The 26,558-nt window shown below is 34.1% G+C and overlaps 1 protein-coding gene across 1 annotated transcript; it reads right to left on the bottom strand.

Moving 5' to 3' along the window:
- Positions 1-4,170: 4,170 nt before the first annotated feature.
- Positions 4,171-19,693, bottom strand: LOC140180162 (uncharacterized). Its single transcript, XM_072220585.1, has 7 exons — positions 19,498-19,693; positions 6,664-6,789; positions 5,964-6,152; positions 5,740-5,889; positions 4,937-5,272; positions 4,628-4,835; positions 4,171-4,297 (listed from the first exon to the last, which is right to left on the bottom strand). Exons 1-7 carry the CDS (start codon positions 19,691-19,693, stop codon positions 4,171-4,173), a joined length of 1,332 nt encoding a protein of 443 aa, XP_072076686.1.
- Positions 19,694-26,558: the final 6,865 nt, after the last annotated feature.

Below are 26,558 nucleotides of genomic sequence, written 5' to 3'. Positions count from 1 at the left end.
ATGGAAATGATGAACTCTACTATGAACAAAACATCTGCCATACCTTCAAAGAACAGCACAAAATGGCATCCTGATGATGCCACAAATGTTTAAGCACTGACTCACCAATGAGAGAATCAAATCTCAGCAACTCTGCCCCCAAATAATAACTGTTATTAGAAGAAAAAAGAACACAAAAGTGAAGGGCATCATTAGATACTTTTCAAGAATGAATATTCAACAATAAAGCTTGAACACAATACAACAGATGCAGACTTGCCTATAACTGCAGCAGATCCAGTTGGCTAGTGTAAGAGCCTCTGGAGAACCAGGAGAGAGTTTTGAGCCAACTGCCGGGTTTATACCAGATGGAGAAATCGCCATGGCAACCCTCTGCACAGAAGGAAGAAAAAGGAAGGCAATTGAAGAACAGAATGAAAGAATGGTAGCATCTCTTGTTTGTTTCTAGATTATATGGTTCAGTAAAAAATTATAACCAACTCACATCATCCATATAAGAAGGCAGAACCTAAGGTATAAAATATAAGCATTTCATTTCCTAGTACTGTTTTACCATTTTTTCCTAAATCTTTGAATCTATCTATTCTGCCATTCCAGAAGCCATCTTGTAGAAAAAGCAACAAAAGTAAGGGAATCCATACCTGATATTCAAGTAATGGTTTGACACACTTTGGTTTGCAAGAGTCTTCGAGATATCTCTTTTGATCAACGGGTTCGTCGTCAGCCCTAAGTGCAGGTCAATAAATAAGAAAACAACAAATTAACATAGGATCAGATCCATGGGAGAAATCAAGTTCAAAGAGAACAGATCTGACTGAGGAGACTTACATTGCAGTTAGCGTTGGGAGCAGAGAGAGAGACGACACTGACGATGCAGAGGAGATCGGTGAGGAGGGTGACCCTAGTGACGAGGGGGAGACGAGGCAGAGGGGAGGCTAATGGCGCAGCGAGGACGGTGCTGGTGACGGCGGGGATCTGAGCTCTTCCAGGGTTGAGAGATGGGAGTTGAGAGTGACAGCGTAAGATGGAGTTGAGAGTGAGAGAGTAGTCCCGAAGCTTTCTTTGGGCTTATTAGGGTTTGGTGAAGAGATCATACCTTTGGAATCGGAGGACTTGGAGGAGAAGAGAGCGTCGCGGATACCTTGCCGTCGCCCATGTTTGGTGGAGCTTGAAGGTGAACAGAGAGATGAAGAGTATGAAGAAGAAGATGAAGATTAAGAAGATGAAGAGTATGAAGAGTATGAACAGTGACGAGGGCGAAGGGCGAAGGGCGAAGGGCGAAGGAGCTCTTCCAGGCGAGTGTGGTTTCGAAGGGAAAAGAAGATTAGGGTTAGTGTCTAACGGGTTGGGGACCGGGTTGCGGGCCGGGTTGCGGGTCGGGTTGGTGTCAATGGGTTGGGGACCCTCTTGCCACGTTTTTACAACGTAACTGTTTTTCTCTACGGCCACGCTTTCGAAGCATGGCAGAAAAAAATCTTTTGGCCACGCTTTTAAAGCGTGCCAAAAGAGGACCAGGATATGGCCACGTTTTCCAAGCGTGGCCTTAATGAAACCCTTTCACCACGCTTTTAAAACGTCCTTGTTGCTCTCTATGGCCACGCTTTTGAAGCGTGGCAGTTTTAAAACGTGGCCGTTTCTCTAATCAATTGTCACCCTTATAAAAGCGTGGCCGTTGATCCTTTTCGCCACGCTTTTGAAGCGTGGCAAAAAAAAGGTGGCCAAATCTCTAATCTATCGCCACCCTCATAAAAGCGTGGCCATTGACCACTTTTGGCCACGCTTTTAAAGCGTGGCAAGAAAAAAGCGTGGCCATAGGCCTTTTTTCTTGTAGTGGATCCTTTCATGGAAATGGGAAAGGAAACCGTGTGCTGCTGTGAAGGGGGTTGGGTGGTGGCTGCTGGGTCACTAGGACTAGGGTTTCATTTTTGAAATTTAGGGTTAGGGACAATTTGGTAAATTTAAATAAAATTGGGAATAATATAGTAATTAGAAATAAATTCTAATTCAACAATAATAATGTATAAAAATACTATTTGCTCATCAATTGTACAAATTATTTTCAATAAAATGTTCAAAACCAAAAATTAGAAATAATATACTTAAATCCTTTATTTTCTCAAAACAGTAGTATCAATATTCTAAAATATTAATTATTTAGTCCAAGATCATATAAAAATCCTTATTATTTCACAACCACCAACTTTGTGATTTAAATATAGAAAATAATTCAATTATTATAAAATTGGATAATAATCATAACTTATTTCAAATTCAATAAATCAAAACTTGCCTTAATTATCTTTAATAAAATAATTTCTGAAATTAAGGCTATAAACAACTATATGATTTGAGACTTGATCATAATAAGACTTTTCAAAGGTTTTGGGTCTTACATGACATATTTTGGTTATAAAATTAGCAATGAAGAGGGAAGAATTTTTTAATTTAAAAAAAAATTGATTTCAATTATAATAAAAAATAAGATGTAATATATTTTGATTGTAAATTTAGTAATATATAATAGATATAAATATAATTAAAAACAAATACACAAAAATATATCTCCACTTAAATACACTGGAAATAGAGAGAGAATACTCAAAAATATATCTCCAATTAAAATGTGCGGTGAGTTTTCTATCTATTAATGAAATGCCAAATTTATGTTGGAAAATGGTAGAGTTTCTCGGTGAGAGAGAGAATAAAACAAAACTGAAAGTAAAACAAGAAAAAGCTAATAACTTTCGCTCTCCAAAATCTGGAGAAAAGAAGCCCAATGCTACCGATATTTAAAAGAACTACTAGTCGTTTAGCACTTTGCTTGCTTATTAGTTATCACCATTCCTTATTTGTCTTATCGTCTATAAATGATGATAAATGATTTAGAAAACGATATATTTGGTGTGACAGAATTCAATAAAGTAAAAAATGACGGATTGATCATTGTTGAATAGTAAACTATTTCTGTTCTAGTCACGCATGTGAGTGAGTATGCGTGACATAGGTGGCTTCCACAAATAATTGTTGTATATATATATAGTCGAACCGGTTTTAGTCTAGTAAACAAGCCAAGTCTTTTTGATAATGAAGTATAATTAGATTGATTTAATAATTTGTTAGCTTAATAAAAATATTCACGCTAAATCACATATTTCAAACACTTCTTCTTCTACATATTGCTGGTATTATTGCTGTTACGTTTGTTTGTTAATTTGGTTTCTTAGAAAAAAAAAAGGAGAATGTGAAAGAGGAAAACCAGAAAGAGAGAATTTTTGTATTTTTGTTTACAAATTTTGTATTTTTTATAAAATTTTATATATTTATTATAAAAGAGGAGAAACAAAAAATAAAAAAAATCTATAAATTTTTAATGTTTTCATCCATAAATTTTTTGTTTTTTTTTTTTAATTCTAGTGTTTTTCTAAACATCCGTTATAAGAAATTTATTTCTAAAATTAAAATAAAAGAAGTGTTAGTGATAAAAAAAATAGAAATTTATGAAGCTGAATACAAAATAATTATATAAAAAAATAAAAATATAGCTATTCTTAATTATAAAACTTAAAAATTTTCACTACATAAAATTATGTTTTAATAAATACAGAAATTCAATTTTTGTTTTTTTTTTTTGTGTTTTTTCTATTATTTTTTCTCCAAAATTTCTGTAGTAATACAATTATAAGAAACATAACAAACTTGCCAAACAACTGTTTTGATAAAAAAAAAGATATATTTTATTGCTGTCTCATATAATCAGGCAACTGCATTTATAACAATATTATCACCTCAGAATCAAAATTTTCCATCAATAAGTATAATATTTACTGATAGACTAAGTACAAAACAGTAAGATTCTGAAAATCGGACCGGTTATTAAATTGTTTTAGTCACTAATTTATTGGTTTATTAGTTTAACTGGTGGTTCAATTAGAAAAATTATTTTAAAATAGAATAATAAATAAATTATAAATAAACATTCTAAAATATAATTATAGTCTAATATAAATCTTAAAATATTTTTAAAATTTAAAACACTACATAAAATATCATCAACCAAATCCATATGATATTATCAAAATCTAAGCTCAAAAGTTAAATAGTAAAAAAATATATCTAAATATTAAATCCCAACATCATGATTTATCAATCATCAAAATCCGCAAGAACTTGTTACAAATCTGTTTCACTGAGATCATCTTCACCTTCATTTCCACCCTCTTGAGTAGAAGAATCAAGAGATGTAGCATAAAGATCACTGTTACCACCGTCACTTTGATATAAATAATCATCAATTTCACTTAATAAAATACACATGTTATCATTACATTATAAACTAACAACATTCTAATAAATCATTAGAAAATAAACTATAATACTATATTCACGCAATAAGTTATCCACATTACTAGGAAGATTAGACTCTTTCTCTATAACCTCTTCAGTCATCCAAAAGTCAACTAGATTGATGCTTTCATAATCAATTGGATCATATTGTATCTTTTGCTTTCTTTTCTCTTTTTCCTTCCTAACAAGTTAAATACAATATATGAAAAATTAATAATTTACAAATTTGTTATGATAAAAATTACGTATGAAACAATATGATATTTCATGAAACATATATTACTTGGATTTAAGATGCAAATTATAAGTAACATAAACAATGTCATTCAGTCTATCATGCTCTAATCTATTTCTTCTTTTGTTATGAATCTGGTAAAAAAGACTCCAATTTCTCTCACACCCAGAAGAAGCCGCAGATGCTTGGCTAAGAATGCGAACAGCTATCTTTTGTAAACATGGAGTAGAGCTACCGAATAACCTCCACCATTCATCTACCAATTATAAAACCATAACATATTAGAAGTTATCAATTAAGAACATAAGAGCATAAAACAAGTTACTATTAATTAAACAAATATTCAACTATTCTTACCAGGCTTAAGTTTAGATACAGCTCGAATAGGTTCTGGTTTATCAAAGCTTTCCTTCCGATCTCTATATAAATGTATTTCTTTCATTGTCTCAAATGAATCCAAATTGTTACACTTGCAATACAAGGTAACAAGATCAAGCAAACCTCGCATAACATCAGGTGCTTCTTTATAATTTTTATTAAAAAAGAATGAACGATTTAGGAAGTAAGCTGCCGCATGAAGATCTTTCATCAAATGCTTGTCCCATCTTGAGTTGATAATATCTGTGTACGGTTGATATGCAGTCTTGTTTTGCCTAAACATCTCTTTAATTGCATCTTCTGACCTTAGCATTCCTTCATAAACATATCCCAAAGATGGTTTGTCATCAGCATCAACAAGCCTCACAATTTAATCAGAGGGCCCACAAGTTTACATGCAGTAAAGCAATATCCCAAAATTTGCAATCCAAAATAATAGCACTCACACCTTTACCAGTAGCAATCCTTCCTAATTTGTGACAAGTGAAAAATGAATCTACAACCAATGCTTGCAAATCCTTTTTATGGTCAAAGATACTCTTCAATGTGATATACATAGTTGCAAAACGGATTGCACCAGGACGTACAATTTCTCTCCAATCAGGTCATTTTCTTAGCCATGATAACTATATGATTTTACACAAATACTGTGATCTTTGAAGCACGTGTTGCAAGGTTAGAAATATGTGCCATGCTGCTTATATCTTTTAAAATAAGATTAAGACAATGAGCAGCACATAGTGACCAATAGATATTATCATATTTTTTATTGATAAGCCTACCAGTAGCAACATAATTGGCCACATTGTTAGTCACAACATGCATAATATCATTAGGGCCAATCCATTCAATCACCTCAGGAAACAAACTACACAAGTGTGAAGCATTTTTTATGATACTGGAAACATCTATTGATTTCACAAAGCACAAACCTTTAGAACAATACACCAGGAAATCGATTAACGTTTTTTGTCTTTGACTGTCCAACCATCAAACATGAGGGTACATCCGGTTTCTTTCCATGCACTCCTATAACTATCAACTAGCATTTGACATTCTCTTTTAAGATCAGCCAACAAGTGAACCCTTAACTTATCATAAGAAGGACCCTTGTAACCAGGTCTAATACCAGCAACACCATCAAGCATATCTTGAAAAAACGGCGACATCACAACATTAAGTGGAATTTTACAATCTAAAAGCCACCGAGCAAACCGTTTATCAACCTTGTATATCGCCTCTTTGTTTTTCAAAACACTTTTAAGACTTGGTTGAGCTCCTGGAGTTGTTCTTGGTGCAAACATAGGAGGAATGACTTTGGCTTTTTTATTTGGATCGCCTCCAACCACTTGCTGACTCGAAGTACGCTGCTGTTCTTCTTGAGCTATTGCTTCATCAATTGCATCCTCTACCTTATCACCACCCTCTTTACTAAAACTTACTTTTTCTTTTGTTTTTGTTGGCTTGAATTTCTTTCAACAAACTTTCCATCTGTTTTTCCACATCATATGGAACTTTAGGACATTTTTTCACGTCTCTAGTAATCTTTGCTAGATGTTTCTTCATCCTGTAAATTTCACCTCCATTGAAAACTTGTAGACAAAATAAACATTGATACTGTAGTTTTCCATTCACTATTTGTAGAGCAACATATTTTCAAGCTAAATCTGTTTTTTCCCGTAAGTTAGAAGACTCTTGTGACTGACTATCGTTAGTACTAGGGGGATTAGGATTAGCAGCATCATTCGAAATAGGAGGATTGACAGGCAAGTTATTATTCACATAAGCATTGTTATCAGCAATTGCTTCTTCATTAATACTATTATCCATAACTGAAATTAACGAAACAGATATGAAATTAAAAACAGCAACAACACAATGAAAAATAAAAAAATCGTCAACAAGACCATATCTAAATTCTGCCTACAGCATTCAACAATATTGCAACAAACAAATTAGGAGCCATCAGCAACTGGTAAACCAGTAAAACACTATTAGAGCCATCGAGCAATTAGAAAATACTAAAACAGAGTAACAGAGTAAGTATTACTGTATTAAGCATTTTGGTTGATACAAATGATATAGCAGAGTAAGTTTATTTTAATATACATGATTTAACAGAGTAACAGAGCAAACAAAATCATACATACAAATTTGCAAATTTGCAAAATTTCCACCATCAGCAACCAGCAAATACAAGACAGATCCATCAACAACAGGCAATTACAATTTAGTGAATTTACAAAACATTCAGAACCAAACTTCAAACCAAGACCGAAGAAGAAGAATTGAAGAAAAATGGAACAAAAATTGAAGAAGAAGACCGAAAAAGAAGACCGAAGAACAACAATTTCAGAACTACGGCGAAAAAGAAGAAGACCAAACATTCAGTGAAGATGAAGACGAGAAGTCACTAACCTGGGTTTTGTGCCGAGAAGCCAGTGAAGATGAAGAGGACCTGCCGAGTTACTGGGTTCCATACACAGGAAAGAGGAGGAAGCGGCGGTGCTGAGGACCTGCGGACGGCGAGGTGCTGAGGACCTAGGAACGGCGACGGCGATGAAGGGCTAGGGTTCCCTTTGCTTCAGAGTTCTCCAGTGCTGGGAGTGACAAATGAATGAATGATTGGGGGAAGAGGGGGGTTTGGTTCACGAGTGGAATGTGGATCCACTTTTTTTTTTACAAGTAAAAAAACGGCGTCATTTTATTCGAGCTGGCTGGTTATCGGTCCGGTCTAACTGACCGGTTTCAGCCGGTTTGACAATTTTCCAACAGTTTTCCCTCCAGCAGTTATAGATAGCAGATCGGACCGTTTGTATCACCGGTTCATAGTTGAACCAATTCGACCGACTGGTCTGATCCGATTTTCAGAACCATGCAAAACAGAAAGGTACTAAGTGATAATCATGAATCCACCTTGTATAACTATTAACCCATCCAAAAGTAATCAAATAGATATAAATTATTTGTTTTTAGTATCACAAGAAATTACAATACTTTACACAAGGAAATAAGATTTTCTCTTCTTGTAAATTTTTTATAGAATAAACAAAGTCTAAGAAGGCATTAACATCGTTATTAAATTCAATTTTATCTCTCCATAAATTCATTTAATCTTTTTCTAAGTCTTGAAAAAACTGCTAATTTTTCATATATTATTACTATTATTTAACTAAGCATGTAAATAATAATGTTCATACATTTTTAGTATATAAATTCATCAAATAACACATCATTATTATTAAATTAAAATAATTATATTAATTATTCAAAAGTAGACTAGATATCAAAATAATATCACTATGAAAAAAAATACATAAAAGTACATTATATACGTATAAAAACAAACAAGTATACGTAAGATAAAAAAATTTACAGGGCCATGGCTCAATAAATTGCAACCTTCAAGTCCTATAAAATGTCCATCTCTCTCTATAAAAGAGTAAAGAATAAAATTTATATTATTTTCTATGAACTATTTAACTTAATCAAAGTGACCAACAGAATAAACAAAAAAAAAAACTCAAATTAGCACGAAGAACCAGCTTTGAAAAGTGTATCCCAATGGATAAGCTATAGAGAACCTGAAATTCAATAGAAAATCAATCAAGTCAGTCCAAATAAATTGAAATTCCATAGCAACAAATCATAATAGCATACTTAATTACCTATGAACTAAGATAAATGCTGATAAAAAAATTCTAATTTTAATCTAAATTAACCTAATCAGCAAAAACTAGTTTGACTAAATAAAATTACTAAGTAAAAATTAAAATCTAATTAAACTGTATTGAATTAAAACAGAGAATATCAAAATGAGACTTTCAAAATATCTAAAAATTGAATAGAGAAATAAGAAGGTAGGGGAGAGGTTGCAAATTCGCTACAATATTGCTAGAGCAATAGAGCTAGCGGTAGAGGGGTGGTCGCTGGAATGCGTCAAAGCTCACTAGTGGAACAGGGGTTACTATAGCTCGGTTCGGGAAGAGGAGGAGGTGAGAAAAGAGACGAAGAGGAAGAAGGAGCAGAGAAGGGAGAGAGGGATTGCTCGCCGGTGGTGGTTCGGTGATGGTAGAGGAGAAAAGAGGTGGTTCGTGGTGGTGGTTCAGCGCAGAACAAGGAGAGCACTGCATGCAGTGGAGAAGTGTACGTGGAGAAGCGCACCACGTTGTCGAGGAGCACACCATGCAGTGAAGAATAGGTGGGTTAGTGATTCTAATTTTGATTCTCATGACCTAATGATGACTCAAAATCTTTTTTTTTTTCTTTTTCTAAGTTGTTTGGAAGGAAAAAATAGAATTATGAATAATTTTTTATAAATATTTACTTATAAAATGTCTTTTTATTAAATTAAAAAAATGTATTTACTTATAAAATGTATTTTTATTACTCAAAATATTTACTTTTTTTCTTATAATTAAAAAAATTCACTCTAAAATTTTTAATTATGAATAATTTTAAGCAATTTTTTATAAATATTATTTGTCAAATTTTTTTGACAACTCTTATAAAATGTATTTTTATTTAAAAATATTGTCTTAAATTTTTTATATTGTAATATTTTGTAAATATAGTTTTACCTATCAAAGATAACTATTTTTATGGGTTGCAAAAAATTTTGTTATTTTTGTCTTGTTTAACGGCAACTGGACAAAATATTGTCTTTAATTATTTATCTAAAGCAACTTTTATTAAATGTTGCTTTGAATAAAGGTTACCTTAGACCAAAAATATTGTAGTGATTTATTATGAGAAAAAATTATGTATTTATTATAAAAAAATATAATTTGTTTGTATTTTAATTCATAAATTTTTGTTTTCTTTAAAAATTTATGTGATTTTTCTAAAATTTGTTACAAAAAGTTTTGTCCCAAAATAAAAAAATGAAAAATATAGATATTTTTATAATAAAAAATAAAAAAATTTATGAAGTTAAACACAAAAATTTATGACGTTAAACACAGAATAATTATGTAGAGAAAACAAAGAATAAAAAAACAGAAATTCTTAACTTGAAAGACATATATTTGTGCTTCATAAACATAGATATTTGATTTAAAAAAATAAAACAAACTCAACATGGTATGTATCCTAACAAAACTAAACACACAATTATGTTTTAATAAATATAAAAATCTAAAATTGATGTGTTTTTTTTTTTCGAAATTTTTGTGTTTATTATTTAAAGATCAGAATAAAAAATACAAAATTTATGCGTTTTCATCCACAAATTTTTTTTATTTCTCTTAAAAAATTGTGTTTTTTTCTAAAAGTTTTCCATAAAAAATTGTCCCTAAAATAAAAAATATGAAAATATAAAAATTTTAGGAACAAATAACACAAAAATTTGTGAAGTTAAACCTAGAATAATTATACAGACAAAAGATAAAAAAACATAAATTCTTAATTATAAAATATATAAATTTCAGAATTTCTTTTTTTATTGCTACATTTATCTTCTTTCTATTTATTTTTTTGGTTGCTGTTGCTTCTACCTTTTTGTATCGCATTTTTTTTTGTTTTTTTGTTCTTATTTAAAAAAAATAAAAGAATATAAGAAAAGCTAAAAAAAAGAAGAAAAGAAAAAGAATATAAAAAAAAAGGAAGAAGAAGATGATAAAGAAGACGAGAGTGGAAAAGAAAAAAAAGATAGAGAATGCATAGTAAAAAAAAAAAGAAGAAAATAATTAAATATGTTTTGCTAAATTTAGTTGCAAATATTAATTTTTTCACACATTATTTTCATTTTCAAAATATATTTAATGGACATTTTAAAATACATTATAATCTTTTATTTTATTTCTAGTAATTAAAATGTACGTAGAGAAAAAAATTATGAATATTTATGATTTTTTATTGAAGAAAATATTTTAATTCATATAAATAGTCAAACAACACTTATAAATAAATTATATAGAAAGACATTAATTCTATCTCTAAAAAAGAAAATATATATCCTATATGTTGAACTATAAATTTAGAGGGGACATGATATCTAATTACAAAGAGTTTTATTTTTCGATACTTTGAGCTTCACAATATTTTCAAAAGAGGAAAGAATTACTAAGACTTACATCACAAGAAATAAAACACAAAATTAATAAGGGCTCAAAAACAACAGCCATCGTAAGAGAAATAAGACCCAAAAAAAAGTCTACAAACTAAAGAATACAAAAAAAAAAAAAAAGAGTTAAACAAATTAAAGTAGAGTACGACCTACAATCCATGCCAACAGCAAAACACTCCAACAAAAACAACTCCAAAAATTACTAATAATCTCCTAGCTTCACAACAAATATGAGTTTTTTCCATTGCTAAAACTACATAAATATGGTGTAACACAGTAGAATACATCTTCTTTTGCAAATTAAATAGTTCTAACAATTTTTTTTATTTGAAAATACCTTCGTAGATAAAAAAATCTATTTTCCTCTTAGATCTAAAAAGACATGCACCATTGTACCAAAATCAACCATAAAGAGTGAGAGAGAAAAGAATGAAAGAAGAAAGAAAAGTGAGAAGAAAGTGAAGAAGGTGAAAAATGGTCACTATTATCTTGAAGACTCGTATGATATCGACAACAACAACCCTCAAAGGTTGCTTCTTTTCTTTTGATAAGAGGGAGATAGGATGCACATAGCTTATTTATGGTTGTTATTGGTCTAAGAACCATAATTAAAATCAACCATTTATATAATATAAAATAATAATTTAATTTTCTGGAATCGGATAAAAAAAATTAGACATCTCAATTTAAAAATTTAACGGTGAGATTTGAATCCAATGAATTTTTCTGAGTGGAAAAATGTATCTTTTGTGGAACATTTTTGTAAAAAATGCGTACCGGTACTTAAGCTGGCAACACCGACTCTAGTCTGTCCGGTACCGCGTATTGAGAAAAATAAAATTTTGAAAATTGAATTTATTGTTTTGGAAAGACAAAAATAATTTAGAATTGAAAACCGGGTGCTAATCTAAAAGGTTTTGGCCTAAAACGCTAACGGGTTAGATCGGACCCAAGTAAGGCCCAAGACTCAACATATAAATACACATTTAATGAGCTTTTAGCTCATTTTAGCACACACAAAGAGTAAAGAGCGCTGTTTTGAGAGGAGGAAGAAGAGAGGAGAAGTTACTATTCGTCTCCTCCTTCTTTTGGCCATATCTTGAGCTACGGAGCTTTGATTGATGAACCGTTTGTGACCATGCAAAACTCTCGTCGAGTCCGTCATTTCTAAAAAAGCTTTTCTGGTAAGAACTCGCATCTCATACTCCAATTTTCTGCCCTAAATAATTTCGCATTTTTATATTTGGTTTTGAATAGATTTTTGTGATTTTGGTTGTTTTTGGGTAATCTAGCATTGGAATATTGTTGGATTTTGTCCCTAATCTCGTTGGGTAAGGTAAGTCTCTTTAAATATTATGATTTGATATTTTGGTTAGTCATAGTGTTGATTTTTGTATGTTATATGATGTTAGATTGAGGTTTCGTGTTTGTTGGACTGAGTTTGGTGGCCTTTGCTTAGTGTTTTGAGTTGCGTGGGAATTGGCCAAGGTATGGCTTTTGTTTTCTCTATGTAGTATGTACGATTTCTGGACACTTGGCTAGTAGACCTTAGGATAAGATAGTATTGTATTTTTGCCCTTAATTTGGTTGTTGATGTATGATGATTTTGATGATTGTAATGAATTGATGAATTATGATATTGTTGTTGGTGAAGGGTGTTGATTATTGAGATTGAGATTGAATAATGATAATTATGAGGATTTATGGTGAGATATGATGCATGATATTTACGATGAGTAATATTGTACAAACTGTTGATGATTGAGATCTTGAGTTGGGAATTTTAGATTTGGTTGAATGGTGGTGGGAAGAGATGGAAAAAGAAATTGAGTTAAATAGGTGATGAAGTGATTGAAGTGAAATAGAATGGTAAAGTGTAGTATGTGGTAGTGTTTTGTGATGAAATTGAGTAGGTTTTGGTTTGGATTCGTTTTGGAATTCGGAAACTAGAGAACTTTGATGTTTTTGTGTAAAACCTTATTTTTAACGAACTTTAGCGGATCATAACTTGAGTCTCAGATTTTGAAATTCTGTGTTTTGATTTCAAATTAAAGATAATTTCAAGAGCTTTAAAATGATATAAAGTTTGAGGAAAATGGAGTTTTGTAGAGTAAGTTATGAACGTTTAAAGTTCGGTGCAAAAATCTAAAAATTCTACAGCTTAAAATTTTTTCAAATCTGCTAAGGGTCGCATACGCGACACAGTACACGCGACACAAGCATTCCATTTGGGTTGGAACACTCGCGTACGCGAGAAGGGTTCCACATACGCAGACACACTTTTTTTTAACGTGTGTGTACGCACGGTAGGAGTGTGCGTACACACAGACCCTGTTTTGTTGAAAAATGATTTTTTTTTTCGTTTTCAAGGGTTCTCTAGCATTCTAAACTTCTTTAATTACCATTTAAGATTACTATCAAGTAATTAGGTCTTAAGATTAATAGAAGAGAGCTAGTGACTTAATTGGTGAAATTCTGTATGAGTTTAGAAGACGGAGACCTAGGTTTTTGAAATTGTGAGTGGCCCATTGGAGTACTATATTGACGATGATTATGGGAACTTAAGAGTTGATGGTAAACTTGTGAAATTAAAACTGATGATGGTTATGATGAGTTGAGAACTTGGAAAAGAATGATGAGCTTGATGGATATTGGAATGATAGTGTACCAGGCACTATATCCCTGGAATGTTGAGACTTGAGAGTTGAGAATGGATTGAGAGGAGAAATTGGTGGTGATTGATGATGATTTAATGTTGATGGACTTGTTGGATGTTGAAAGTGTGTCAGGTACTATATCCTTGGAATAATAGTGTGTCAGGCACTATATCTAGGAATGATTTATGATGAAACAGATGTTGTTGTTATTGTTTTCCTTCTCTACTACAAGAATGTGCCAGGCACTATATTCTCGGAGCATGCAAGTGTGCCATGCACTATATCCTCGGAATAAAAACGTGTCAGGCGCTATATCCTCGGATGTGGCAGAAAGGCGACATCCGAAAGGATGTGTCGGGTTAGTATTTATGGACTAACAAGTGATATCATGAGCCAAATAGGATAGACATTCATCATATGAATCTTTTACATGCTTGCTTGCTTTGATTGCTTGAATTATGCTTATTTGAATAACATGCCTAAATGCTAGTTGATTTACCTGCTATATATGTATACTACTTGTGTTTCACTTACTTGCATTATCTGTAAATGTCTGGTACTGAGGAGGTTAGGTAGGCGGTGGCGATGGGATTGCGTGGAGGGTAGGTTGGCAAAGGCTGTAGGCTATAGCAGTGTGATTGGTATTAGTTAGAAATCCCCTAAGTTTAGATAATCCTATTTATGGTTTATGGTTTAAATTATTTATTTTGTTAAGCTTGGATATCTGTATCGATGTGAAGTTCTAGGACTGCCTTTAGCCTTTCGGAACCTTATATCTTATATATTGGGCACTCTTACTGTGAAACCCGCAACATTAATAAGTAATAAATTAATAATTAATTAAAAAAATTTGAAAATAGAATTTTATAGTTAAATGAGGTAGAAAAAAAGTTAAAATACGAATTTGACATTAATTTTAAAGAATTTGGCCCAAGATTGGGCCAAACGGACCAAACCGGTTGAAACCGGACCCGTATTGGACCCAAGGCCCAACCCAATTCCCACTTAAATGAAGAATACAGCCACCTTTCTTCTCCATTCAAGCACACAAGCTGGTTTAGCACAAAAGGGAAGGGGAAGAGGGTTTCATGAAAAACCTAACCTTCAAAGTGGGATAACTTTTGCTCCAGTGATTGGAATTGCGTGCTGTTTGCAGCCACGCGTCGGGCTTGTCGAGCTCTTCAATTCCATCTAAACAAAACTATAAGTAACTTGTGTTTATCTAGCTCCATTTCTGATGGTGTGTAAAATTTGGGTTTAGGATTTGAGGAACTCAATTCCTTGATGATTTTCATGTTTTAGGGGTTCACTAGCCTTGATTCCTTGTGAGTATTGCTCAAGGATCAGTGGGTGAAGGTAAGAACCTTAAACCTTTTGTTGATTAGTGAATTAGTAAGCTTGAATGTTGATTATAGTGATATTGTTGATGTGGAGTACATTGATGATGTTGGGAGCTTGATGGTTGGACATTTGGTGGGTGGAATCATTGGGTGTGGATTGGAGTCTTTGAAGCTTGAATTGTGGTGGATTTGAGCTTGGGGAGGAATCAGCCAAAGTATGGTTTCAATTTCTTGTAAATAATATATAATGTCTCGTGAAAACATATGCTAGATGACCATAAGATAGGTTGAAGCATGTATGTATGTTAAAAAGTTAGTAATCCTAATAAAAAGATTGATGATTGATGAGTTTGATTATGAATGTGAATTGTTGAAATGTTTCATGAATTATGGAGGGTGATTATGTTGAGTAATTAGGTTGATGGGAATGTGTGACATGTTGATGAATTATGATTATATTGAATGATGATTGTGTTGGTGTTTGATGATGATAATGTATTACGATGAATATATATTGTTAATGTGTGTTGTGGTGAGAGTTTGGTTATGATGATGAGTTGTTGAAGATTGGTTGAAAATTGATGTTAGAATTGATTAGAATAACGGATGGATCATATGTTAAATTAATTGAATTGGTAGAGTAGCCATGATATGGAAGTGGATATGTGTATGGTGGAGAATTGATGTAGTTTTGGTAAGAGTTTGGAAGGTTTAGAATGGAAAGTTTTGAAAGCTTTGAGGTTTGGAACTTTTATGAAAAACTTGATTTTTAATGAACTTCGATGATCCATAACTTAAGCCTCAAATTTTGAATTGGAATGAACCTATCTCAAATTAAGGATAATTTCAAGAGCTTTAAAATGGTATAAAGTTTGTGAAAATCTAAATTTTGTGTAGGAAGTTATGGACGTCGGAAGTTAGGTGCAAAAATCTGTTTTCTACAAACTTAACATTTTCTGGAAACTAGCTTGGATGCATACGCGACGCACGCACGCGACGCATGTGTTGGCCTCTGTCCAGCACTCCCGCATACACGGCGCATAGCGGCGTATGCGGCATGGTCCATTTTTACCCGCGTGCGTATGCACGAGGACGTGTGCATACGCACTCATTGAGAAGTTTGCAAGCGTGCGTACGCACACTCTCCTGTTTTGCACCAAAACTCTATTTTTCACGGTTTCACCTTCCTGGCAAGCCTGTAAACCTCAAAAACTATTGTTTTGATGGAAATTCACTACTTTTGAACTATTGAACAATCCTTTGATGTTCCAAACCTCTAGAAACTTTGATTAAAAATGTATTAGTAAGGTTTTGAGTCATGGAGTAAGGGTTAGCGAGTTGAAGAAGGAGATACCTGATTTGATGAGACAATGAAGGTAATGAATGGGATGATAATGAAGGAGTTTGATTGAGAGGATGAAGAATGATTATGTTTGAATTATACGTGACCGGGTAAGATGCAGTGGTGTTATCCACTTGCTCTGGGTATGAATTGAGAATGAATGGATGAATGAGAATAAATTGTAATGATAATGAAAATGTGTTTTGACGGGCGAAAAAATACTGGTTAAGAAATGTTAATAAAATTTGCATTGTGAGTACAGTCTTAACCGACGAATTCCCACTGTCAATTTAGAAGATGTCACAATTTAAGAATAAAACTGGGAGTAGAATTCCCAGGTCGTTTCCCAAAGAGTTGACACAGCAGTGTAAATTATTGATTAGGAATTTTATGAGAAATTTTAGAGTTGGTAAATAGAAAAATAAACGACTATCAATTAAAGCAATAAAAATTAACAAGAGGTTTTATATATTTGAAATAGAAAGCCTTGACTAGGAGAAGATTAATTGGAATTTCTATCCTTGTTGATTTTCCCAAATATAATAGCAAAAGGTTGTTGCTTCTACTTAGTTATCCTCTAACTAATAAAAGAAAGTCAAGTAACTAATACCAACTATAATTCACAAGTCCTAATAACCTCCCAAGGAAGGATTAGAGTTAGCAAAAATCCAGTTGGCAGCAATTTCCAATTACATATCAACACTTGAGTATTCCAACTCAAGGGTTTCCAATTAATCAACTCCAAAGTCAAGTTGGGAGTCTACTCCATTGATATGAATGCCATTTTTGCAAACATGTAAAGGGAGTAGAGAGGAGACATGGTAACTAAAATTAATTTAATAAAAGCAAATTTGGAGCTAATAAATTAATTGGAGATGATCAAACAAATAATGAAATTGAATGTAAAAATAGCTCTTTGCATTAATAAATCCCAAAATCAATGATATCCATATATGACACGAGCAAACTAAATGAAAAATAAAAGAGAAAGGTAATAGGAAAGCAAACTATAGTGATGGAGACTTCAATCGAAGGTAGTGACTCTCTCAAAATCCAATCCGAAAGCATAAAAACTAAAAAATCTAAGAATGCAAAGAACCCTAGAAGAATGATTGTTTTTCTCTCTAAGATTCAAAACTAAAAACTAAAACTAAGTGAATGTGAATGTGAATGTGTGTCAAGTCTCTGCTTGCCCCCTGGCTCTAGTCTGTATTTTTGGGCCAAAAACTGGGTCCAAAACAGCCCAAAATCACTCCCTGTGAGTTCTGATTAATGCAGCACGTCGCTTTGTCACGCGTACGCGTAGGTCACGCGTACGCATCGCTGGTCCTCTGTGCTTGTCACGCGTACGCGTCGATCTTCGCTGGTCAGCTCCTTTGCTTCTTGTGTTCCTTCCACTTTTGCATGCTTTCTTTCCATCCTCTAAGTCATTCCTGCCCTATAAAGCCTGAAAACACTTAACGCACAGATCACAGCATCGAATGGTATAAAGAGGAATTAAAAATTAGCAAATTTAAGGCCAAAGAAGCATGTTTTCAATCATAGTACAAAATTAGGAAGGATTTGTAATACCATGCAATTTGTATGAATAAGTGTGCGAAGAACTGATGAAAACCACTCAATTTAACACAAGATAAACCATAAAATAGTGGTTTATCAATCTCCCCACACTTAAACATTAGCATGTCCTCATGCTAAGCTCAAGGAAACCAAAAGAATGAAGGGGGAAAAGTAAGACTCATGCAATGCAACCTATGTATATGAATGCAACTATATGCCAAGATGCTCTACCTACTTGGTTAAAAGTAGACAAGTTCACCAAGACAAACATAAATCAGATTCCACTAATTCAAATCACACACTGAGAGACAAGTAAACTTGTAAGAAGAGAGCTCATGAAAGTCGAGAACACAGAAATAAGCATTAAACCCTCACTAGAAGTGTATATGCACTCTAATCGCTCAAGTGTCTAGGATCAATCCACTCTAATCTCTTTTAGTCATGCTTTCTAAAACTTTGTTCTTCATCTAACCAATCAACAAATATTTAGTATACAAATGCAAATATCATGAGGGCTTTTAATGGTTGTAATGGGGCTAAGGTAGGGGTGAGGGTATATATATATGGACAAGTAAGCTATAAATTGAATCTTTGACTAACCTAAGTTCTCACCTAACACATACACACACTCTATAAAATTCTAAATTCATGCTTAGTCGCCCAAAATCTCACTTTTTCATATTTTTACATACTCATGTATCAATTTTTAATTTCATCACATATGCATTGATCTTTTTATTGAACTTAACATTGGGGTAATTTTATCCCCTTATTCTTTTTATTTTATTATATTTTATTTTTTATTTTTTATTATTTTTTATTTTTTTTATTTTATATATAATTGCAAGCATAATATATCAACGCATATGGTTTCTCTAATTTCACATGATTAGCACCCAAATTCTCAATATTTGTCAATAATAAACAAAACACATTCTCATCAACCCAAGGTTCCCACATTTTCCCACACTTAGTTGACACACACTCACTATCTTAAGCTAACAAAAGATTTAATAGGATAATTAATTATTTTTCTGCTTAAGGTTAGTGATGTGGTAATATAAAGAACAAATGGGGGTTAAAAAGGCTCAAAGTGGCAAACAAAAGCAGATGAAATGGTAGGCTATTTGGGAATAGTGAGCTAATAATAAATGATGATCTCAATCACATATATGCATGAATATACACTAAATAATGGACATATAGAATGAAACAAACCAAAGATTGCAATCATAGAGAAGGCAACACACAAGAATAAAAATCATGGTTAAATAATGTAACCATATAATTAAGCTCAAAGTCTCACAGGTTGTGTGTTCTTTAGCTCTAAACCATGTTCCAAATTACAATCTTCAACAAGTTTAACAAAAATTTTAGTTTGAATTAGTGAAATGCCTTACAATAGTGTCTTGAAAAGAAACTCATTACTTCAACCAAGTAGTACATACATACAAGCAACTATTATCATACAATCTATCCTATCTAACAAAAGAAAAGTATATATTGGTGTTGAGAGAGAAAGAGATTACCTCCGGAAGTCAGGGACTGACCTCCCCAAACTTAAGGCTTGGCACGGTCCTCCGTGCCATCAGGAAGGAGCAAGGTTGGGTTGGGAGCATCGCCTCTACTGTCTGGCTCGTCATGGCTCTCCGTGCTGCTAGGTAAAGGGGAGTCCGGGATATCCTTCTGTTCCGGAGGCAGGTGAGTACTAACAATGAGCTCCTTCAGATAAGTGAAACGGCGCTTGTTGCGGCACTCTATTTTCTCCATCTACCGGTCTTGCGGGTCTAACCACTGAAGGATCTGAAGGAACATCTGCTGGGTGGATGGTGCCTGTGGTGTGGATGATGGTGGAGCAGAAGATGAAGAAGTGTCTGAAGATGGGCCCTGATGCTGGCTCGTAGAAGGTACTGGGGGTCTAATGTACTTCCCATTCGGGACATACTGATCATCCCTAGGGATCATGATCTTTGTATCCCAAGCCTGATAAGAGACTCCTGTTGCAGGGACCAAATCTGTAACCAGTGCGGGGAAGGGTAGGTTGCCCGCAATCTGCACGTTTCCCATGGCTTGCCGGATGAGTCTTGGTAAGTTGAGGGGTTGCTCTATAAGAATGTACCAGATGAGAACAGCCATGTCCGCAGTGAAGGTGAACTCATGAGTGCTCAGAAAGATATAGTGGGACATAATTTGTGCCCACACGCGAGCATCCAAGGTAAGTGATTGGGCTGAGATGCTCTTGGGTTTTGCCCGGTGTTGTCCATAGATCCAGATGCTGCCAGGTTGGGCTATAACTTCAAGGATGCTGTCCCAGTCAAACTGATACATCTGGCGCTTAAGTTGGGCCTCTTGGTAGGCATCCAACCCATTTGGGCTAGGTGGAAGATCCAATACTCTCTGTATGGAATCTTTGGAGACAGGGACTTGCTTCTAATGAACATAGACAGACTGTGGGGTAGGCGAGTGGAAGTTGGAGTAGAATTCAACTACCCATGATAAATTGGCCTCCCGTGGCTGCCTCCTTAAGAATCCCCACTGTCTCCTTTCAGTGCGGGGCTCCACAAAATCAACAAAGTGGGTGGGAAGGATGAGTAGATGCTCATTATTGTAGTTTTTCTCAGCTAGGATGGGGAACATTTGCTTGCAGTAACGGTTAGTGAACCGTGTGGAGTTCCGTGCGGGAAAGGTTTTCTCTACTTCATCAACTTTGATGATCCTCTTCACCCTCTTTGTTGGTGGATTGATGCTTGTAGATGGTGGCGCTTTAGCCGGTGCTCCCTTGGTTCCTTTCCCTGCCGGTGGCTTTTCAGAAGCCTTCTCCTTTCCTCTTTTAGTGGCCATCCTAAAGAAGAGAAAAAAAAGAGAATTAATGTCAAGTATAGATAGCTAACAACCGAAAGGAAGAAAATCCAAGGAATAATGAATGCCAAAGGAAAAGGAATGTCTTATACATGGTAGCTACAACATGCATGGAAGACATTAATTAAAATCATGAAGGCAATTCATAACAATTAGATGCAAGAGGGTTAAAAGCATGCAAGTAATAGATATGAGAAGCATAACTCAAGCATCAATTATTAAATGTACCCAATTAATGAGTACTTGTATGATAACAATTGTGAATGATATACTCAATACATGTGGATTGCAAGTGTTGTGAAAAAGAGGCATTAAAGTGTGAGAGTAAAATAGAATAGAATTCAAAATGCCATGAGAGCTTTTTCACAAACACTTGGTGGCAAGTTAAAATAGGCATTAAAATAATTAATCCAAGTGTATATGAGACCTAAAATAAAATGTCAATTGTCAAATTTCTCCTCATAATATCCACAATCTAAAATATGGCAAAATAATCACCCAAATAGAACTCTAACACCAACATAAAAATGCATGATAAAAGAATGAAAAAAAATTATAAATAACTAAGCTAAGATAAAATTAAAAATAAACAAAATAATTAATTGCAATAAATAAGAGGAGAATGAAAGAGTAGAAGAGAGGAAGAAAAGAAACCTTAAGAAGAAGTTGAAATTAGGAAGAGGAATGGGAGTAAGAATGAGAGAAGAGGAGTGGAAATGGGAGAGGAAAAGAAAAGGAAATTGTAGTTGCCAGAGTTAGTGGTCTCCGGTGGTGGTGGAAGAAGGGGAGAAGAAAGAAGTAAGAAGTAAAAAGTAAATAAGAGGGAAGAAGAATAAGGATTTGGAAAAAAGAAGGGGAGTGGAAGAATGAAATCTGGGCGGCGCGCTGATTAAGTGACGCGGCGCATATGACGCGCACGCGTCGCCCACGCGCACAGATGGGTGGGCAAAAAATGGAGGGGACGTGTAAGCGTCGGTCACGCGTACGCGTGACCATGGTTGTGCCAGTCGTGTGATTCCAGCCTCGCGCATGCACAACTCTCTATTCAAATTGTATTGGGGCCAAAATAACGTACGACGCGTGTGCATCTGTCATGCCCACGCGTGGGTGGCCATAAATGAAAGCGACGCGTACGCATCAGGGACGCGTACGTGTGGGTTGAGTTGTGCCTCTAGCACAGTACCCGAGCGATGCCATCACAACTCTCTTTTCAAACACTCTTTTATGCCAATACCCATGTCCACGCATGCGCGTCAGGGACGCTTACGCATGGCTTGGCAAAACCGCAGGCGACGCGCATGCATAAGGTACGCGTACGTGTGGGGTTCCTTATGCGCCAGGCACCCCTCCTGCACAGCTCTCACGCAACTTTCTGTCATTTTCTCATTGTTACGCATTCACATACGACGCGTGTGCATCATAGACGCTTGCGTGTCGTATGCCCCTTTTATATATATATATATATGCAGGGTGAAGGTAATTATGCAGAATATGGAAATTAACAATGATAAAAAGAAAATAAAACTAATAAAAAGGAAGGATCATACCATGGTGGGTTGCCTCCCGCCTAGCACTTTTATTTAACATCCTTAAGTTGGACAGTCCATGATGAGCGGATAATTTATACGCTATTTGGCATTGTTTTTAATATGTTTTTAGTATGATCTAGTTACTTTTAGGGATATTTTTATTAGTTTTTATGTTAAATTCACATTTCTGGACTTTACAATGAGTTTGTGTGTTTTCTGTGATTTCAGGTATTTTCTGGCTGAAATTGAGGGACTTGAGTAAAAATCAGATTCAGAGGTAGAAGAAGGATTGCTGATGCTGTTGGATTCTGACCTCCCTGCACTCAAAGTGGATTTCTGGAGCTACAAAACTCAAAATGGCGCGCTTCCAATTGCGTTGGAAAGTAAACATCCAGGGCTTTCCAGCAATATATAATAGTCTATACTTTAGCCGAGTTTAGACGACGCAAAAGGGCATTGAACGCCAGTTCTACGTTGCAGTCTAGAGTTAAACACCAGAAACACGTCACAAACCAGAGTTGAACGCCAGAAACACGTTACAAACTGGCGTTGAACTCCAAGAATGACCTCTCCACGTGTAAACTTCAAGCTCAGCCCAAGCACACACCAAGTGGGCCCCGAAAGTGGATTTATGCATCAATTAGTTACTTCTGTAAACCCTAGTAACTAGTTTAGTATAAATAGGACTTTTTACTATTGTATTAGACATCTTATGATTTTTAGTTCATCTTTGGATCATATTGATCACGTTTGGGGGCTGGCCATTCGGCCATGCCTGAACCTTCATCACTTATGTATTTTTCAACGGTAGAGTTTCTACACTCCATAGATTAAGGTGTGGAGCTCTGCTGTTCCTCATGATTTAATGCAAAGTACTACTGTTTTTCTATTCAATTCAACTTATTCTGCTTCTAAGATATCCATTCATTCCCAAGAACATGATGAATGTGATGATTATGTGACGCTCATCATCATTCTCACTTATGAACGCGTGCCTGACAAACACTTCCGTTCTACATGCAAACAAGCTAGAATGAGTATCTCTTAGATATCTAATACAGGGGATCGAGTCCGGGTTATTAGTATCTTCGTGGTATAAGTTAGAACCCATGGATGGCCATTGCTGAGATCCGGAAAGTCTAAACCTTGTCTGTGGTATTCCGAGTAGGATCTAGGAAGGGATGGCTGTGACGAACTTCAAACTCGCGAGTGCTGGGCGTAGTGACAGACGCAAAAGGATAGTAAATCCTATTCCAGTATGATCGAGAACCTCCAGATGATTAGCCATGCAGTGACAGAGCATTTGGACCATTTTCACAAGAGAGGATGGGATGTAGCCATTGACAACGGTGATGCCCTTACAGAAAGCTTGCCATGGAAATGAGTAAGACTGATTGGATGAAGACAGCGGGAAAGCAGAGATTCAGAGGAACGAAAGCATCTCTATACGCTTATCTGAAATTCTCACCAATGAATTACATAAGTATTTCTATCTTTATTTTCTGTTTATTTATTATTATTCGAAAACTCCATAACCATTTGATATCCGCCTGACTGAGATTTACAAGGTGACCATAGCTTGCTTCATACCAACAATCTCTGTGGGATCGATCCTTACTCACGTAAGATTTTATTACTTGGACGACCTAGTGCACTTGCTGGTTAGTTGTGCGAAGTTGTGAAGTTATGTTTGGACCATGGTATTGTGCACCAGTTTGTTGGTGCCATTGCCAGGGAGAGAACGAACAAGAAATTTTACAACCTCAGAGTAACAATTTCGCATACCAAGTTTTTGGCGCCGTTGTCGGGGATTGTTCGAGTTTGGACAACTGACGGTTCATCATGTTGCTCAGATTAGGTAACTTTCTTTTCATTTTCTTTTCAAAAAAAGATTAAAAATATTTTCAAAAAAATTTAATTTATATTCTTCAGAATTTTTAAGAATGAATTCTAGTATTTCATGAAGCATGTTGAAGCCTGGCTGGCTGTAAAGCCATGTCTGAATTCTTTTGGACTGAGGCTTCCAAACCATCTTCATAGAGGCAAGTTAATTTGATAATTAATGTGCAGTATATCTGAGTTACATGCTAAAGCTTGGCTGGCCATTGGCCATGTCTAGTGTTTTGGACCGGAGCTTTCACTGAAAGCTTGGCTGGCTAGTGAGCCATGTCTAATTCCTGGACTGAAGCTTTAGACTAAGAATGCAAGATTCCTGGAATTCATATTAAAAAATTTGGAATCCTTATTTTTCTTTTTCAAATTAATTTTCAAAAAATACCAAAAAAATTAGAAAATCATAAAAATCAAAAAAAATATTTCATGTTTCTTGTTTGAGTCTTGAGTCAATTTTAAGTTTGGTGTCAATTGCATGTTTTAAAGTTTGCATAAAATTTTCGAAAAATTCATGCATTCATAGTGTTCTTCATGATCTTCAAGTTGTTCTTGGTAAATCTTCTTGTTTGATCTTGATGTTTTCTTGTTTTGTGTCTTTTCTTGTTTTTCATGTGCATTTTTGCATTCATAGTGTATGAACATGAAAGATTTCTAAGTTTGGTGTCTTGCATGTTTTCTTTTTTGCATATAAAATTTTCAAAAATAAGTTATTGATGTTCATCATGATCTTCAAAATGTTCTTGGTGTTCATCTTGACATTCATAGCATTCTTGCATGCATTCATTGTTTTGATTCAAAATTTTCATGCATTGCATCATTTTCATGGTTTTCTCTTTCATCATTAAAAATTCAAAAATCAAAAAAATATCTTTCCCTTTTTCACTCATAAATTTCGAAAATTTGAGTTGAATTTTTCAAAAATTTTTAAAATTCAATTGTTTCTTATGAGTCAAATCAAATTTTCAATTTAAAAATCTTATCTTTTTCAAAATCTTTTTCAAAAATCAAATCTTTTTCATTTTTCTTATTTATTTTCGAAAATTTTAAAAATATTTAAAAATTTTTTTTCTTAATTTTACATCATATTTTCGAAAATATCATCAACAATTAATGTTTTGATTCAAAAATTTCAAGTTTGTTACTTACTTGTTAAGAAAGATTCAAACTTTAAGTTCTAGAATCATATCTTGTGATTTCTTGTGAATCAAGTCATTAATTGTGATTTTAAAAATAAAATCTTTTTCAAAACTAATTTCAATCATATCTTTTCAAAAATATCTTTTTATCTTATCTTTTTTCAAAATCATATATTTTTAATCATATCTTTTTAAAAAACATATCTTTTTCAAAAATTTGATTTTAAAATATCTTTTCTAACTTCTTATCTTCTTATCTTTTCAAAATTGATTTTCAAATCTTTTCAACTAACTAATTGACTTTTTGTTTGTTTCTTATCTTTTTCAAAACTACCTAACTAACTCTCTCTCTCTAATTTTCGAAAATCTCTTCCCTCTTTTTCAAAAATTCTTTTTAATTAACTAATTGTTTCAATTTTTAATTTTAATTTGGTTTCATTCCTAATTTTCGAAAATCACTAACCCCTTTTCAAAATTTTATTTTCGAAAATCCTCCTTCTCTCTCATCTCCTTCTATTTATTTATTCATTTACTAACACTTCTTTTCATCTCATATCTTTGCTCTCCTCACCCTTCTGTTTGGATTCTCCTTTCTTTTCTCTTCTACTCTTCTTTTCTTCTACTCACAACAAGAGAACCTCTATACTGTGGTAAAAAGGATCCTTATTATTATTTTTCTGTTCCCTTCTCTTTCATATGAGCAGGAGTAAGGACAAGAACATTCTTGTTGAAGCAGACCCTGAACCTGAAAGGACTCTGAAGAGAAAACTAAGAGAAGCTAAAATACAACAATCCAGAGACAACCTTACTGAAATTTTTGAATAGGAAGAGGAGATGGCAGCCGAAAATAATAATAATGCAAGGAGGATGCTTGGTGACTTTTCCAATTTACATGGAAGAAGCATCTCCATCCCTACCATTGGAGCAAACAATTTTGAGCTGAAACCTCAATTAGTTTCTCTGATGCAACAAAACTGCAAGTTTCATGGACTTCCATCTGAAGATCCTTTTCAGTTCTTAACTGAATTCTTGCAGATCTGTGATACTGTTAAGACTAATAGAGTAGATCCTAAAGTCTACAGGCTCATGCTTTTCCCGTTTGTTGTAAGAGACAGAGCTAGAGTGTGGTTGGACTCTCAACCCAAAGATAGCCTGAACTCTTGGGATAAGCTGGTCACGACTTTCTTAGCCAAGTTCTTTCCTCCTCAAAAGCTGAGC

Source organism: Arachis hypogaea, chromosome 16, assembly GCF_003086295.3.
Source record: "Arachis hypogaea cultivar Tifrunner chromosome 16, arahy.Tifrunner.gnm2.J5K5, whole genome shotgun sequence".
Classification (NCBI taxonomy): domain Eukaryota; kingdom Viridiplantae; phylum Streptophyta; class Magnoliopsida; order Fabales; family Fabaceae; genus Arachis; species Arachis hypogaea.
The sequence above is the reverse complement of the archived record's forward strand: the minus strand, read 5'-3'. Positions and strand labels throughout refer to the sequence as shown.